This window comes from Apteryx rowi, unplaced genomic scaffold (assembly GCF_003343035.1).
Source record: "Apteryx rowi isolate R43461 unplaced genomic scaffold, aptRow1 scaffold_287, whole genome shotgun sequence".
In the NCBI taxonomy this organism is placed as follows: Eukaryota; Metazoa; Chordata; class Aves; order Apterygiformes; family Apterygidae; genus Apteryx; species Apteryx rowi.
This window is the reverse complement of record NW_020449274.1, coordinates 488701-503014: the sequence shown is the minus strand read 5'-3', so window position 1 is coordinate 503014 and position 14314 is coordinate 488701. Positions and strand designations below refer to the sequence as shown.

General features: G+C 38.1%; 1 protein-coding gene across 4 annotated transcripts in view; it reads right to left on the bottom strand.

The window, feature by feature from the left end:
* Positions 1-826: 826 nt before the first annotated feature.
* Positions 827-14314, bottom strand: part of LOC112967712 (putative RNA-binding protein Luc7-like 2) — a 37927-nt gene continuing 24439 nt past the window's right edge. For 2 of the 4 annotated variants that reach the window (XM_026069148.1, XM_026069151.1), the window contains 6 exons: positions 12110-12201; positions 11260-11289; positions 10159-10347; positions 3178-5139; positions 2715-2777; positions 827-2629 (listed from right to left, as the gene is read on the bottom strand). In XM_026069148.1, coding sequence (XP_025924933.1) covers positions 4947-5139; positions 10159-10347; positions 11260-11289; positions 12110-12201 — 504 coding nt within the window. In that variant the 3' untranslated portion in view covers positions 827-2629; positions 2715-2777; positions 3178-4946. The remainder of the gene's footprint in view (positions 2630-2714; positions 2778-3177; positions 5140-10158; positions 10348-11259; positions 11290-12109; positions 12202-14314) is intronic. The other 2 variants (XM_026069149.1, XM_026069150.1) reach the window with 2 other exon arrangements.

Genomic DNA, 14314 nt, shown 5'->3' with positions numbered 1-14314 from the left:
ACCAGTCTGAGCTTGAGAAGACAGCAGGAATTTGAAGTTACAGCAGGCACACGTGAAGTTCCCAAACCAATTATTACCTTCTAATGATGGATGCACAAAGGCTGCAGCAAGCCTTTTATGCTGGGATTGCCCAACTGCTGCTGCTATGAAAGTTGCCTTATTTGCAGCCTCTCTTAGCCAGCAACAGGAACAATTTTTACCCTTATGCTCCTAACTGTAGATCACCATCAATATTTTCCTGCAGTCAGCATTAACTGGCCCATTTCGGCCTGGGAAAGGGCTGTACAATCTCAGCAGTTTCTACTAGGTCCTTTTTGACATCGCCAGTTGCCACCTCTGCTCCGTTGCATAGTTAATCCTGCCTCCCCGCTGGTGCATTTCCTAGGATACTGTTTGCCTGCTGTGTTCTGCACAGCACTACAGAGAGCAAGGGGAAGCAGTTTGGGACTATGGTTACCCCAGCAACAGCAGGTGAACAGTGAGAGCCAGGGGAGGCAAGTCATGAGAGAATTTTATAATTGCTTGCTAACTTTCCATGATGTGCCTACAGAAGGAAAAGCAGGGATAAAAAGGGGAGCCTGAGGTCAAAACAAACATTTTGTCCTCTCCTCCCCTGCATTTCCAGCTGCTGCTACAACCCCTGCCCAGCAGTCCACTGCTTCCCAGTTTTGCAGGCTGCAGTGAAAGCTAGATTTCTAGGTCTTACTGAAAAAGAGAATGAAAGAATTGCATCAGCAGTAAAGGCACAATAATTTATTAAGAAGCAAGTAGAAAAAAGTGATCAAAGCAAGAAACAGAGCAAGAACCATACAAGACTGGGTGAAGATCACATTAACACTTTTTATAAACCACTGCATCAAGCAAAACTCACCTTCACCATTTGCTGAACAAGAAACAACTATTCTGATGAAGGTGGCATGAAAAACGTGATGGGGGATGACAGAACTGAGGAAGTATCAGGTCCTGCAGATCCTTAGAACATACTACACCAAATTGCTCACTATCACCTCCAGCACACAGCTCATTTTGCATTTATGCTGCTGCACAATAGTTTAACACTGACTGCAACCATATTCTGCTTTCATCCCTAACAGTTATGGAGCAGAGAGTACACACTTATTTCACTGACATATTTTCAGCACCACAAAAGCTCCTTCTTTGTTGCCACACTTAGGTCACCACAGATAAAACTATTCTTTCAGATGGAGTAGGCACCCACACTCTTGGTTGTTTTGCTTTGGCCTCACATGTCATGAGCAAGATAAGTCACCATCATTCTCTCTTCAGCTAAATAGATAAACCCTTCCTCAAAGTTAAATGGGGCACTAAATGGGGCAAGATAGAGTGGACAAACTGACAGACAGGCTCCAGGGTTAGGGTTCACCCCGTAGCAGTATGAGGAAAACTTCCAGATTCACTGCCTGGTGAAAGGTGAGAACAGATGGGAATAGTCTCCTCTGCTAGCTTAATAGGCAAGTCTGATGCTGGATAATAAATACAGCTGCACCAGGTCAAGTCCCTTTTTGCATGGAAGTATCACTGTTCTATTATGTAGTTCTTCCTGCTTCAGCAGGAAAAGCAACTCACATAGGTTCAGTAAAGGACCCAATTTCTGGTAACATATCCTCTAGCTGCTTCCCATCTTAATGCTGTTATATTTTACATTCCCCTGATTGATCCAGAGCAAGAATTATCTGAGATACAGAAATAATGCTTTTAGACCCACCCTAACTTTATTTCAAATACTTATAAATGAAGTAAACTACTATTTTTGCTCTATTTGTATAACCTGCAGTCAGCTAAAAAATGACATGGAGCTACAACAGTGCAAGCGAACAAAATTTCAAGGATAAGATGCTGTGCTACAGCATCCTTACGGTCATTCAGGAGCTACGTCCACATTCCCTTCCTACACTGCAGAAGGCCTCCTTTCACTACAGGGAAGAGATTTTCCTCAAATAGGAATGGCCTTTAGCATTCTCAGTTCTCTCTAAGGGCCTCTCAAGGACCTGCAGATCTCCAAGATCCCTTGGTGAAGCACCAGCAGCAGTACAGTGGGGACAGACCTACATGCACTGCCAGCAACAGATACTGCACAGCAGCTTCCCCCCACATTTCCTGGGGGGTCTAGCATTCCCACCTGTGGCTCTCAGTGAACAGAAATGGACTCAAGATGCACATTGCCTACATACAGAGGAAAAGGGGGATCTAGCACAAATTCTGACCATAAGGAGTAAAGCCCAAACTATTTAATTATCACTTTGATACTGTGCCATAATTCTTTCCCTTACATGATGCAGCAAAGACTGAGAGATTTACTTCCAAATCCCTTTCATCCTTTGGATCATCCAAAATGCTTTCATCAATATCACTCTTTAGCTTGATATTGAATGCATGAAATATTCAGCATGAAATATTCAGGTGATGAACACCTCAAAGCTTCACCCTCCTAGAAATGCCTAATTAAGGTAGCTTGGTTTGGATAGAAGGGCAGAAGATCATTACTTACATGGACACAGTTAATAAAGCAGTCTCCCTTACTGTTAGATGATCCAGTTCTCTTGCATCAGGAGGAAGGTATCATCAGTAGCCTTAATTAGGTTCTCTTCCTAACTGTACTCCAGTCCCCCTTTCAGACACAAGGCAAATATTAATTTCCACATATAATTCAGATTTTTTTTTTTTTAAATCAGGAAACTAGCAGTAACACTTACCTTCTCTCTGCTTAATATTTGTGGGGTACTCTGACATTATGGAGCTCAGCAACCTAGGAAAACCTATAAATAAGGAAAGGCCCAAGTCCAATCACCCTTTCATATTTAAAAAAAATTAAGAGCCATTTGTAAAGTCAATGGCATATTTTCCATAATTTGCTATTAAGCAGTATATATACACACACACACATTATATATATATTTTTTTTAATAGAAACACAGCATCTCTAGTTGCTGGGTACAGGGGGAAAGCAGCCTTCAGTACATGTGGAATATTTATATTCCAAAAGTTAGGCAGCAATCCACTCATCTACAATGCTGCTATACAAGATGCAACTAGAAATGACTGTTCATCTTTTGTCACACTGGGAGCTATAATTCCATTAACAAAGGTGTGACAACAGACTTCAGCAAGCACTTGCACAGTGTGCACATTCCAGAGGGACAAACATTGGTGACTTACATTTGTCATGCAGTTGGGCCACGCAGGAAATCACAAAACATTCCCAGGAAGGAAATTCATATGTTCAGATTTCAAGTGGATTAAAAAAAAAAAAAAAAAAAGTCAGCCACCATTATTACAGTGTTTCTACAGGAGCTTAGAAGGCCATGAATTTAGAGAGGAAGGTATGTGTCATGTTGGATACAAGTTACAGGTCCTCACTGAAATGCAACAGTCCTGTTCTAGTTTTCAATGCCAGCCAAAATACTGCTGGAATTATCCACTGTGCTAGAATTATCAACCATGTGTTAAGACCATAGTGAAAATCAAATGCAATAGAAAAAATATTAAGGAAGAAATGTATGCAACGCTAGATACAAAGAAGCAAAGCCTACTATATGTTCATGATTATCTGGCCTACACAGGCCCTGTGTCTAGGAGCTATAGAGGAGAGACTGCAGAACCTGCTGAAAATGCCAATAAATCCTTACAAACATTGCTCTTAAGTATTGCTGTTATGTAACTCAGTGGTGCTATCTCAAGAAGGAAAACTTACCGATTCCTAAATTCTTCTGTGTGAAGGTAGGACAAATCTGAATAATTCATGTGCTCCAAAGCACTTTCAATCCTACAGAATCTACAGCAATCCCTTTATGTGAAGATAACTTCCACCTAAATGAAACATTGCTTTTTGAAATTGAAGTCATTAAATAGTTAAGATCTGTGCCATGATCACTATGGTTCTACAAGTTTTTGCCTTCAAAGATCTGAGAATAGTCTGGATTGTAATCAGAAAGACCATTTTTCCCAGAGCACACTTGCATGTTAAAAACAAAAGACTTCTAATAACCAAATGACAACCTTCAAATGACTGAATGGCCACAGAAAAAAAGTAAACAAGAGTATACTGGTCTCGTAAGGTGGTAAGTTATTGGACAATGCGGTTTCCTTTTTTATTTTTTATTTTTGTTCTCAGTTTTTGTTTGTTGTTGTTGTTGTTTTGCTTTGTTATTTTTACAATTAAGGATGTGCCGTTTATACCCCGCAAGAAAAAGCAGAAAGAGTCCTTATGGAAAAAAAACAAATATATTGAACGCATACCAATCAAATGGTACAGATATGGGACTGGCTTTGATTTCAAAATTTAAGTAGAAATAAAAAAAAAGATGTAATGCAACAGCTGTTCAATTTCCAAGTCTAAATAGGCACTGTAAAAAGACATTTCAGCTTTCTCCAGCACACATTCCTGTCTAAATGCTCCCACTGTAATCAACTTCTAGGTTCCCAAACAAAAATCCCTGGGAACAAAACCTTAGAGTAAAAGTTAATATCCATCCACCCACCCTCTTATGAAAAAAGCAAACCAAAAAAATCCCGCAAAATACAACCTTTCAATGCTGCTGTTTTGACTGGAGCAGAATTGGAGAATTTATAAAGGTTCAAAAGCACCCAAGGCAAGTAGTACAATATAATTTGTTCACTAACGTGTATTGGAAAGGAGATTAAAAACATTGAGATCTGCATCTTGGTACATAAAACTGTTGTCCTGAATAAAGAGAAATCTTTCAGAAAAGTTTTACAACTTAGTGGAAGTCCAGGACCCAGCTTTAGGCATTATTAACCGATGGGATTTAATTCTGACTTGGTTATAACCACTTTTACATACTGTACATCTACCCTAGTTGGATCAGTGTCTGGAACTGCTCACTGATGTCCCTTTGAACAACTGTAAACTAAACCATAGTATGCAACTCCATAGGAAGCTAGAGATCAGGTGAATATACAGCCAGTTATATTTCCCCTGCTTCACGCTCTTCTGAGCTCCTCGGGTCTTCTGATCGGCCATTAGCACTTTCATAAGAACGTTTCTTGTCTTTGAAATCTCGGGGTGATCTTTCTCTTGAGCTTCTCTCTTTATCACGTGATGTTCTCTCACGATCTCTTGAATGTTCTTTGTCTCTGGAAGATCTTTCTTTTGAGGATCTGAAAAGTGCAGTAGTTTGAGAATTCAAATTAGTCATGAACTTGTAGCTGTCACAAACAGCATTTCAATTTTGTATTTTTTCTTCTTATTCCAACCTAAATTTAATTTATATAAACATGAATATATGAAAAGACATCAGAAGCCATTCCACTCTTCTCTCTTCCCCACTTCCAATTTCAAAATACAAATACTGACAGAAGCAAAATTTCAAATGTACATTACTGAGCCCAGATTAAAGTTAACTTACTTCATTAAGTCTCTTATTTTCAACCCATGCCTATTTATAGTCTTTATCTTGAGAAGAATGTGTAGTATCTCAGACATGCAAAATACAGATTAAAAAAGTTTAAAATGGGAGTTTGATTAAAAGAAGAGGAAATTAACTTGTGCAGATTTTGGAATGAGGCTATTATTGACAAATGGAAAGAGCAAGTCTGGAGTCTGTACTACAATTTGCTTTTGTAAGAAGAAGGATCACTACGATCACTTAAGTGATTTTAGAATGTTGAGTGGTATTATTTTTAGATATTTTACTGTGATTGCAAGCATTTCCAAAACCTTTAACAGAACAGCTCTTTTCTGGCTCCATTGTAAACACTCCATATAGCTTTAAGTTAAAAGAGCTGCCTGTATTGAAAGACTGGATTAGCCATCCTCCTCCATATTCCCCTCACACAGTGCAGCTAAGCCTTTAGTTGAAAAACATCACATCTTCATTTTAAGATGCCCTGCAGTCATAAAAGAATCTAATACATACTTTCACAGAAAAATCTTAACAATATGCTATAAAGCTAGCCAGTAATCTAATCTTCTTTCAAATTTCAAAAATTTCTGACCTACTTGACTGGCAGATTGTATTCTCTCCATTTACGAAAAGTTACTGTCACCACCTCAAAGCTTCAGAACAAAAGCCTGCAATCTGCTTCTGTACTAATTTCCCTTTATAAGCTTACAAAGGGACAATGACTTTTCATTTCAGTTTCCCATCTGAAGAAAAGATCTCTCTACAATGTAGTGTTTTGCAAGACTTTGTATTTGCAAACACTTTGAGATCCTCAGATGGTACTCCTATACCACAAGATTTCAGCACAGTAGGAACTACATGCCAAAAAGAAAGAAAGAAAAGAACAACCCCCCCACCACCACCACCCCCAAAATTGGAGTTAATACAGCAGTTTCAGGCATACATTGCACTGCCAGTCGGCTGCAGAAGTAACAATGCTTCTAAACTGGTTGACCCAGGCTAACTCTAATAATTAATCCTAGAACTAGGCAGACAGGTAGAATGTGATCCCACCCACAACTCTGGCTTTTCATTTAACACTTTTTGGGGAATGTGAGATGCAGTTGTCCAGCTGTCCTATCTCTCTACAGGTGAGTCTCTAATCAGCTGACAAGAACAAAGACTGACCTTAACAAAACAGCACAGTGGTGTGGAAGTTTATGCAATTGCACTAGCAAGTAATATTACCACTATAAGGATTTCAAGAGAAGTAATGTACCATTCCTGCCTTCCTCAAGGACCAGGTATAGCTTTTAAAATCAGAGCCTCACTAGATTTACATGATTTAGAATGCTTGGAAAAGATTATTTCCCAACTAACCAAGTAGATACTTCCAGTAGAAACCCCACCCCACCCCCTGCCTGATATGCAGGCAGCAGCCACCCTGCCAAATGCAGTAACTGTGAATCTGTTTATAATACGCAATACTGGTTCCAAGTCAGTGGATGCCTGCAATAGGTCTTAAGAGAAAAACCGTAAGTAGCCTTGGCAGATCAGGTCTTAGATCTAGAAAAGTAGAGAAAGATGTCAATATGACTTCAAATCTACCAAGAGAAGAGATATTCAACCAAAATCCTAAGCTGCTTTATTATTATTATTAATAATAAAAGAAACCTAAATCTTTGCATTTCTCTGCCACAGCAAAGAATAAACATAGGGCTAGAATATTCTGTTGTCAACACGGACTTGAAGCATATTGAAAAAAATATTTGTCTAAATGCTAAGAGTGGGATCTATCTCATTCAGCTTTAGGTGTCTGTAGACATAAGCTGATTGGCCAGATTTCTTTAACAGTTAGCAGAAGAAAGACACTTTCAGGGCACGATTTGTCTCATCTTAAAATAGACACAAAAATAGGTTAGAGGAGTCTGTAATGGGACTCATGAGATTTACATTTAAACTCATCATCTAAAGCTAGGTGAAATGAAATCCCATCTTAGATCTTTGGGTACTCCATTTGATCATATGATGTCTGCATAGGAATACATTATCCCTTGTCACACAAACTCTTGCAAGCGGGCTCAAGCACAGACACGCTAACTTCTCTCAATAAGGACATCTAAATCCAAATGCTGACCTTCTCAGTGCAAATCAAGAAGGATGTATTATTTTGTTTCTAATGAGATGAAAGATAATCTATTTTAATTCTTTGGAACTTCTAGTTAGCAGTGAATAAAAGGAGGACTATATTTAGACCTGCTCTTGGTAAAACCAGTAATCCAAGCCTTGGGTTTCCATTATCTTAGACATGTTACTACTATTGCCAGATGCTCTGTACATGTTCAGCGGTGCTGAGGCAGCCTGGAAGTCAGTTCTTTATATTGATAATGGCTGGGATCTCATTTCAAATGTAAGAGACTTAAGTTTATCCATCTGTTTGTAGGGTAAATAATGATATGGAGTAAAGAAAACACATTTGTCTGAATCTGAGACAAACTTATGTATTTGCAGAATTTTCTCAAATATAACAAACATCCCTTTACTTTCAGAATGAAGAAATATCTGAGCATTGGCAGCTTTTCATTTTATGTGAAAGGCTCTTTGGAAAATGCTTTCTGAAGAAGGGTGAGCAGGAAAAGCAAAGGAACTGGATGATGTTTGTTGCAAATGATGATACCTAGCATCTGTTTCCTGTGATGATGTTCACTCACACCTGGGAAACTGGCTTCCAGGAGAAGCACACTATTAAGAGTTTCTCCACTGGAAGTCTAATTGTCAAGTATGATTACATGTTGTAGCCATACTGGGTACAACCAAAACTGAAAAAACATCATCTATACAGCTTTTAGAACAGGATTCAGCAGCCTACAAACCTTAGCCAAGGTTACTGGGTATTTATGGTATTCTGACCACCCTAAAAGTCACACTGAAGGCTTTAAGTTAACACAAGATGATGTCACTCTTCTCACTGAAACAGCTCCACATTTCTCTCAATGGCCCTAGAAATGGCAAGATGTGCTGCCACTGCTGCAGCAGTCTTTCTGGCATTTCTAGAGTCAAACTCTCCCAGAAGAACAGAGAATGACAAAAAACACCACGTTCCCTAGATCTGAACTTTTATTTGATATGAATCCTGGAAAAATGAATCAGTATAATTTTCTTCGCTTGCCCTGAATGAGTGAAAAGTAACAGAATTCAGGGCACAAGATTTCAACTTTATGGTATTCAATACTGAAAATACTTCTACTGATGTTAGTTCTTGCCCTAAAGGGGTTGGAAATATCTTTGTTGGAACAATCCTTAGTACATATAAGAGTTTTGGACTACTGTTAACATGAGGAAAAAATTGCTCTGCCGTTATTATCAGCCCATACCTTTTATTTCCCCAAGGAACAATGAATCAGTACAACGTTCTTTGCAGAAGAGCAGAAGTTCAGTCTTGTGAGGTTGGACTTCAAAGTTGAAGAATCAAAGACAATTAGAACACATGCTACATAGTGGTTCATCCAAGTGAACAAATGTATTGACTCATCAAGGGAAAATGTCTACAGTAAGACTGAGAAACTACAAGTTTGAAGTTTTGCTAATATGCCATTGTGAATGTCTTGTAAAGTAAGGCTCTATAGGATAACTGGGATGACAGGCTACAACTAAGACAGAAATTGCTGAGTCCAAAATATTGACTTTAGGACACTAAAAGACACTCTGAAGAATTTTAAATACCAAACACTACTGACTGTACAAATTGGCATGCTGGACTTTTAAGTTGTATCCAGCTGCCATACAAGGAAGGAAACAAAAGATTCAGAGCAACCCTGTCTTTTATGCTCTCCTACAGAGCACAATGGGACTACAGAGTCAGCTACTCCAGGAAAGAAAAAGCTTACCTCGAGGGCAAAGAGCACAGGAGATACTTGAACACATTCAACAAGTATTTCTCCAGCCTTGGTGATTTAACTCCTAGAATCACAAATCCTGGATGTGCAGCCACTTCAAACCTGATCTCTTCTCTTCTAGCAAGTCCACAGCACAGCAGGGTTTTAAGGCTGGGAGCCCCATCCACAGTATTGCACTGCAACTCTATGTTGCGGTGGTTGACCTTTACAAGAATGGAATCCTACTTATAAGCAGACTTCCCTGCCAGATGCCCAGTTGTGCAATTCCAGCACTCTTCCAAATTATGCTTACCTCACTCATCTAAAATAAGCTATCATTCCTCAGAAGCAGACAGCAACTGAGTCATTTAAAAGCAACAGCTCCAGATTGCTCTCTGCAGTAATCCTTCAGAGAGGAGTCAACTCACTTTCCTTGCAATGCAGCAACTTCATATTCAATGCAACAAGCTTTTTTTTTTTTTTTTTTAAAAAGCACATTTAAACTTGATTTTATCTGGCACAGTAGAAAACAGATGGGTTCCACCTCTGAAATAAGAGCCCAAAGTGAAAAAACAAATGGGTGACAGTAAAAAGACTGCTTATATCCCTGGGCTCAAATGGAAATCAATTATTTCACCTTTTATATTGCAGGAAGCTGGTAGTGTTTTCCACTTGATGTCAATACCCTGCATCACTCCTCCAAAACAGAAATAATACATAAACCTCATTTTTATAAAAAATTATTTAAAAAATCATTACTATATGTTAAATCACAAACATGCTAAAGGAGTAACTGAAATCTCAGACAGGCCCAAAAATGCATTGAAATTACTAAGTGCTGCAAGTAAACTTAATCTAGTGCAAGAATTCTCAACGTCTATCTAGGAAGAAAAGTAATTTCTTTCTAGACCAACATTCACCTTATTTTGGAGCTGCGTTCTCGGCTTCTCTCCCTGGAGCTATGCCTGCTTCTATGGTGGCTGCGGCTGCGGCTGTTAGAACGGGACCTGTGACGATGGCGTTTCTCACGGGATTTGGAGCGAGTTCTTCTCTTTCGTTCCCGGGAGGCTGAGCGAGACCTATGTCTGCGACGTTCTCGGGACCTAGATCTAGGAACAGAAAAAATTTAAAATGGACACTGCATTCACCTAGGTGCTCTATCAATGTATTTTGAGTATTAAGCGCTCTATGTATAAGCAGGTCTATACAGAGAATAGTCTACAGCGTTCAGAGCTATGGCATCATCCTGTCACAGGCAAGCACAAAGAGAGGGGAAAGCAACATCACAGATCCTACAAACTCCTTTGTAATTAATGCAGACAATTTTACTGCTGATTCATGACTGTACCTACAGTTAGAGCACAGCCAGTTCAGGTTTTGGAAAGGAATTACAAAATGGAAAAATTCTGCTTTATGTTTGAAGTCTTCCATTTATCAGATGAAGTTTTAGAACTTCTCAATGCAGTGACAGTGATCCTCTGGCAGAAGTTGTGTATTATGATGTCCTGAGAACACAGGACTATATCCTTCTCCATAGCTACTACAGTAAGACTAGTCTGGAAGGTTCTAAACATCAGAAGTTCATAGGTTTTTTTTTTTTTTTTTTTTAATCACCTTGCAATAATACCTCATTGGTGACTTTCAGCTGTAGGTTAGGAAGAAAACTGACACTACAGAGATGGGTCATCTGTCAAGACTTAACTTGGAGCTTGGGATTTAAAAACATGGGTTTTCACAAAAAGACATTCACCACAAACTTCTATTTTGAACAAGAAGTAATCCTCTATGTTCCAGCCATTATCAGAGGACAAAAAGCTGCATTGTAGTAGCCATAGATTAGACATACATGCATAAACAATTCAGTAACACGGTGATAAATGCTGTATAAACACCCAGAAAGATGACCATATAATAGGATGCTCTGTCAGTAAACAAGGGCATTGTAAACTAATAATGCTTGATAAATTCATCATGTTCCCAGCTTGTTGAGGGTTGGCTTCCTTGTCTGCAGATTTATATACCTTTTGGTATGCTTGCTGTGGGATCTGGACCTGAAACAAATGGAAAAGGATGAATCAATTTTTGTTACAGAATCTTATTTTCAAATATGAAGTACAATTTACTAATAACAAGTTGAACTAGTTGACCTGTTATCGTATTTCTTGTTTTATTAATAAAAAAGTTCAAGGCCTTTCATCTGATGTTAGCATCTTTGTAACATATTTACCAGGAAACACATCCCTCTGATTGCTGTTTCTTTTTATTTTTGAGCACATCACACTACATAATCAAAAGATCTACTCCACTATTTTATTCCCACCTCTCCCACAAGAAAAGTTTAGTTAAAATAGTCTGTGCTCCCTTTCTTGTGAGACGCACAATATCAAGACTGAAAAGATGTCAAAGTTTACATCATTAACCTCTGAAGCCCACATGTCAAAAACTGCAGTTCAGATCCCCACCGCACACCCAAAAAGCCTGAAAGTGACTGCTTATTTCACATAACTAAACAGAAGTCAATTACTTTCCTAAGTCACATATTCAACTACTTCTAATACAGAAAACCTCTGACATCATCTGTCAGCTCTCAAAACAAGGTATACATTTGAAATAATACATCTCATTTAAAGGCCATTTGTTCAGATACGTAGAAATACTTGTAATTGTCCGTAATTTTAAAGAAAAAGCTTTCTATGGAAACAATTCAGGTTTTAAAAATCAAACATTAACTTCACTTTCAATTCATGTCAGTTTTCAGGGAATAAAACCTATTGTAATTCTGCAGTTTTTAAAAAGTGTATATAAACCACATCACAGTTTTTACATGAAACAACCAGTCATTATGTATATGCAATTAAAGACTACATCTACCTCCTTAGTTTCTCCCTTTCTTCTCTTTCCCTCTCCTCTCTACGTTTCAGACGTTCCTGATTTCGTTTCTCTTGTTTATCAGCCACGATCCTCTAGAAACAAAAGAATATATTCATTAAGTTACATTCCAAAATTTCTCAAATAGAGGTGCTATCAAATAACCTAGACCGTTAATGTTCAATCCTTTCCCTGGTGTATACTTGTGTATATTACTCCTTCTCTCTTCCTCAGTAAATTTGACTTAATTTTTTCAAGAAATACAAATTATTGCAGAAGAGCTGCAGCAAATAGATGGGTGTTACACCAAGACCTGAAAGACGTAAATTTATATTAATTAAAAGTTTCTCATGAAGGGGAATTCAGAGTAGTAAAGTCATGACTTTAAAGTGAGAGTTTCTGTAATAATCCTACCATATTTTAGCCACTGGTGAAGGATAGAAGGGAATCAGAACTGGAAAAGTTAAGACTTTCATTAACTTCTTCAGCTATACTGTAACATTAAAACAAACAAACAAAGAAAACCACCTCAGTCTTAAAGGACTTGGTTGGGCTGGTACCTAGTTTTGAGGCTACTACTTCTATATTGTGAACATGAGATATATAATTAGAAAGGATGCTTTAGCTGAAAGCCCCCAGGTTGAACTCACTACTACTGGGGACAAGGCACGCTCAGTAGAGGGCCCTCAAATGTGGAACTCACAACTGGAGATCTGGCCAAACCCAAGTCTTGCCACCTTCTGGACATGATGCAAGAAATTCAACTCTTTGTAAAGACCTTCTTCTGAGATGTGGAATTGCCCCAGCAGCATCTTGATTAGATCTCTGAGGAGAGCTCTGAGGAAGGAGGGGATAATTATTGTTTTCTTTTTTTGTTAGTGAAGTACTTCAAAAGATTATTTTATTGATGCTTTGGGAATGTGTAATAATCATCCATGCATAATTTTTTCAAATGATGTAAATAATCAATTAACCCCTTTGTGTCATTATATTTATACTTCCTCATACAATATCAGTAATTTAACTGTAAGCAAGGTTTCTTGTTCAAGTAAGAGTTTGCATAATTTCACGGAGCGATGAGAGGAAACACACAACATATATCAAAGGCCTTCTAAGATTTGAACTGCAGCAGCTATATTTAGGAGCCTAAACTGCCAGTATAGTCAAAGGAAAGAGTTAAGGATCAATCACAGTGACCATGTAAGACAGCTGAAATATTATGAAACAAGCCAAGCTGATTTATTCAAACTCAGTAGCAGCATTTTCTGCTTTTAGGGCTTCAATCCATTTAGACATGGTCTTTAGTGATTTCTACAGTAAAATACTTAATCGAGCTTGAATCCCATAATTCGCATATTAAGACTATAAATAGCATAAGCATCCAAGTCCATTCTCTTGAATACCAGAAGTCTAGAGTTTAACTCCAGTAATTCCTTCTTCAAGCAGATGATTTCTAGTCAAGATAAATAGCTCTGTTTGAGAAAACATTCCATCTCAATTTCAAAAATTTCAAGCTAAGGAGAACATGCAACTTCCCTGTAACAATTATTTTAATTTGTTAGTCTCACTTCAAGATATACACCTTTTTTCATTCTGACTTTGGATAGTTTCAGCCTTCACTTGTTAGAACATATTTCACCTACTGTCAGTTAAGCCTAAAAGCCTGGAACTACTAAATATCTTCTTTCATTGCTGGTACCTATAGAATGAAAGTCACCTCCTAATCTTTGGATGAAATAAGCAGACTGAATTTCTTTAGTCTTTCACCATACAGTAGGCTGCTTGATCTCCAAACATTTCTGCATATCTTTTTCCCCGAATCCTTTGTTATGTGTTAACATCATCTTTATATGCTGGTATCAAAACTGAACACAACGTTTCAACAACAGTCTTATTAACATTTCGCCCTAAATTAAATAAATAAAATCCAACTCCCTTAGGCCCACCATATGTTCCTGTATTTCCAAGGATCTCATTATTACTTTCAGCCAATAAACTGGCTAGAAGTAAGGTTCATTTGGTTATCTCCTATGACTGCTGAATTTGTTCCAGTATCACCATAATTCAGAATAGTCGTTCACCCCCCCCCCTTTTTTTTTTTTTAAATACACACAAGTGGACATACACTCTTTATTCCCAAGATGCGTTACTTGGAACAATGTGTTTTAATGTACCTCAGTGCAAAAGAGGCCATCTTATTAAATTATC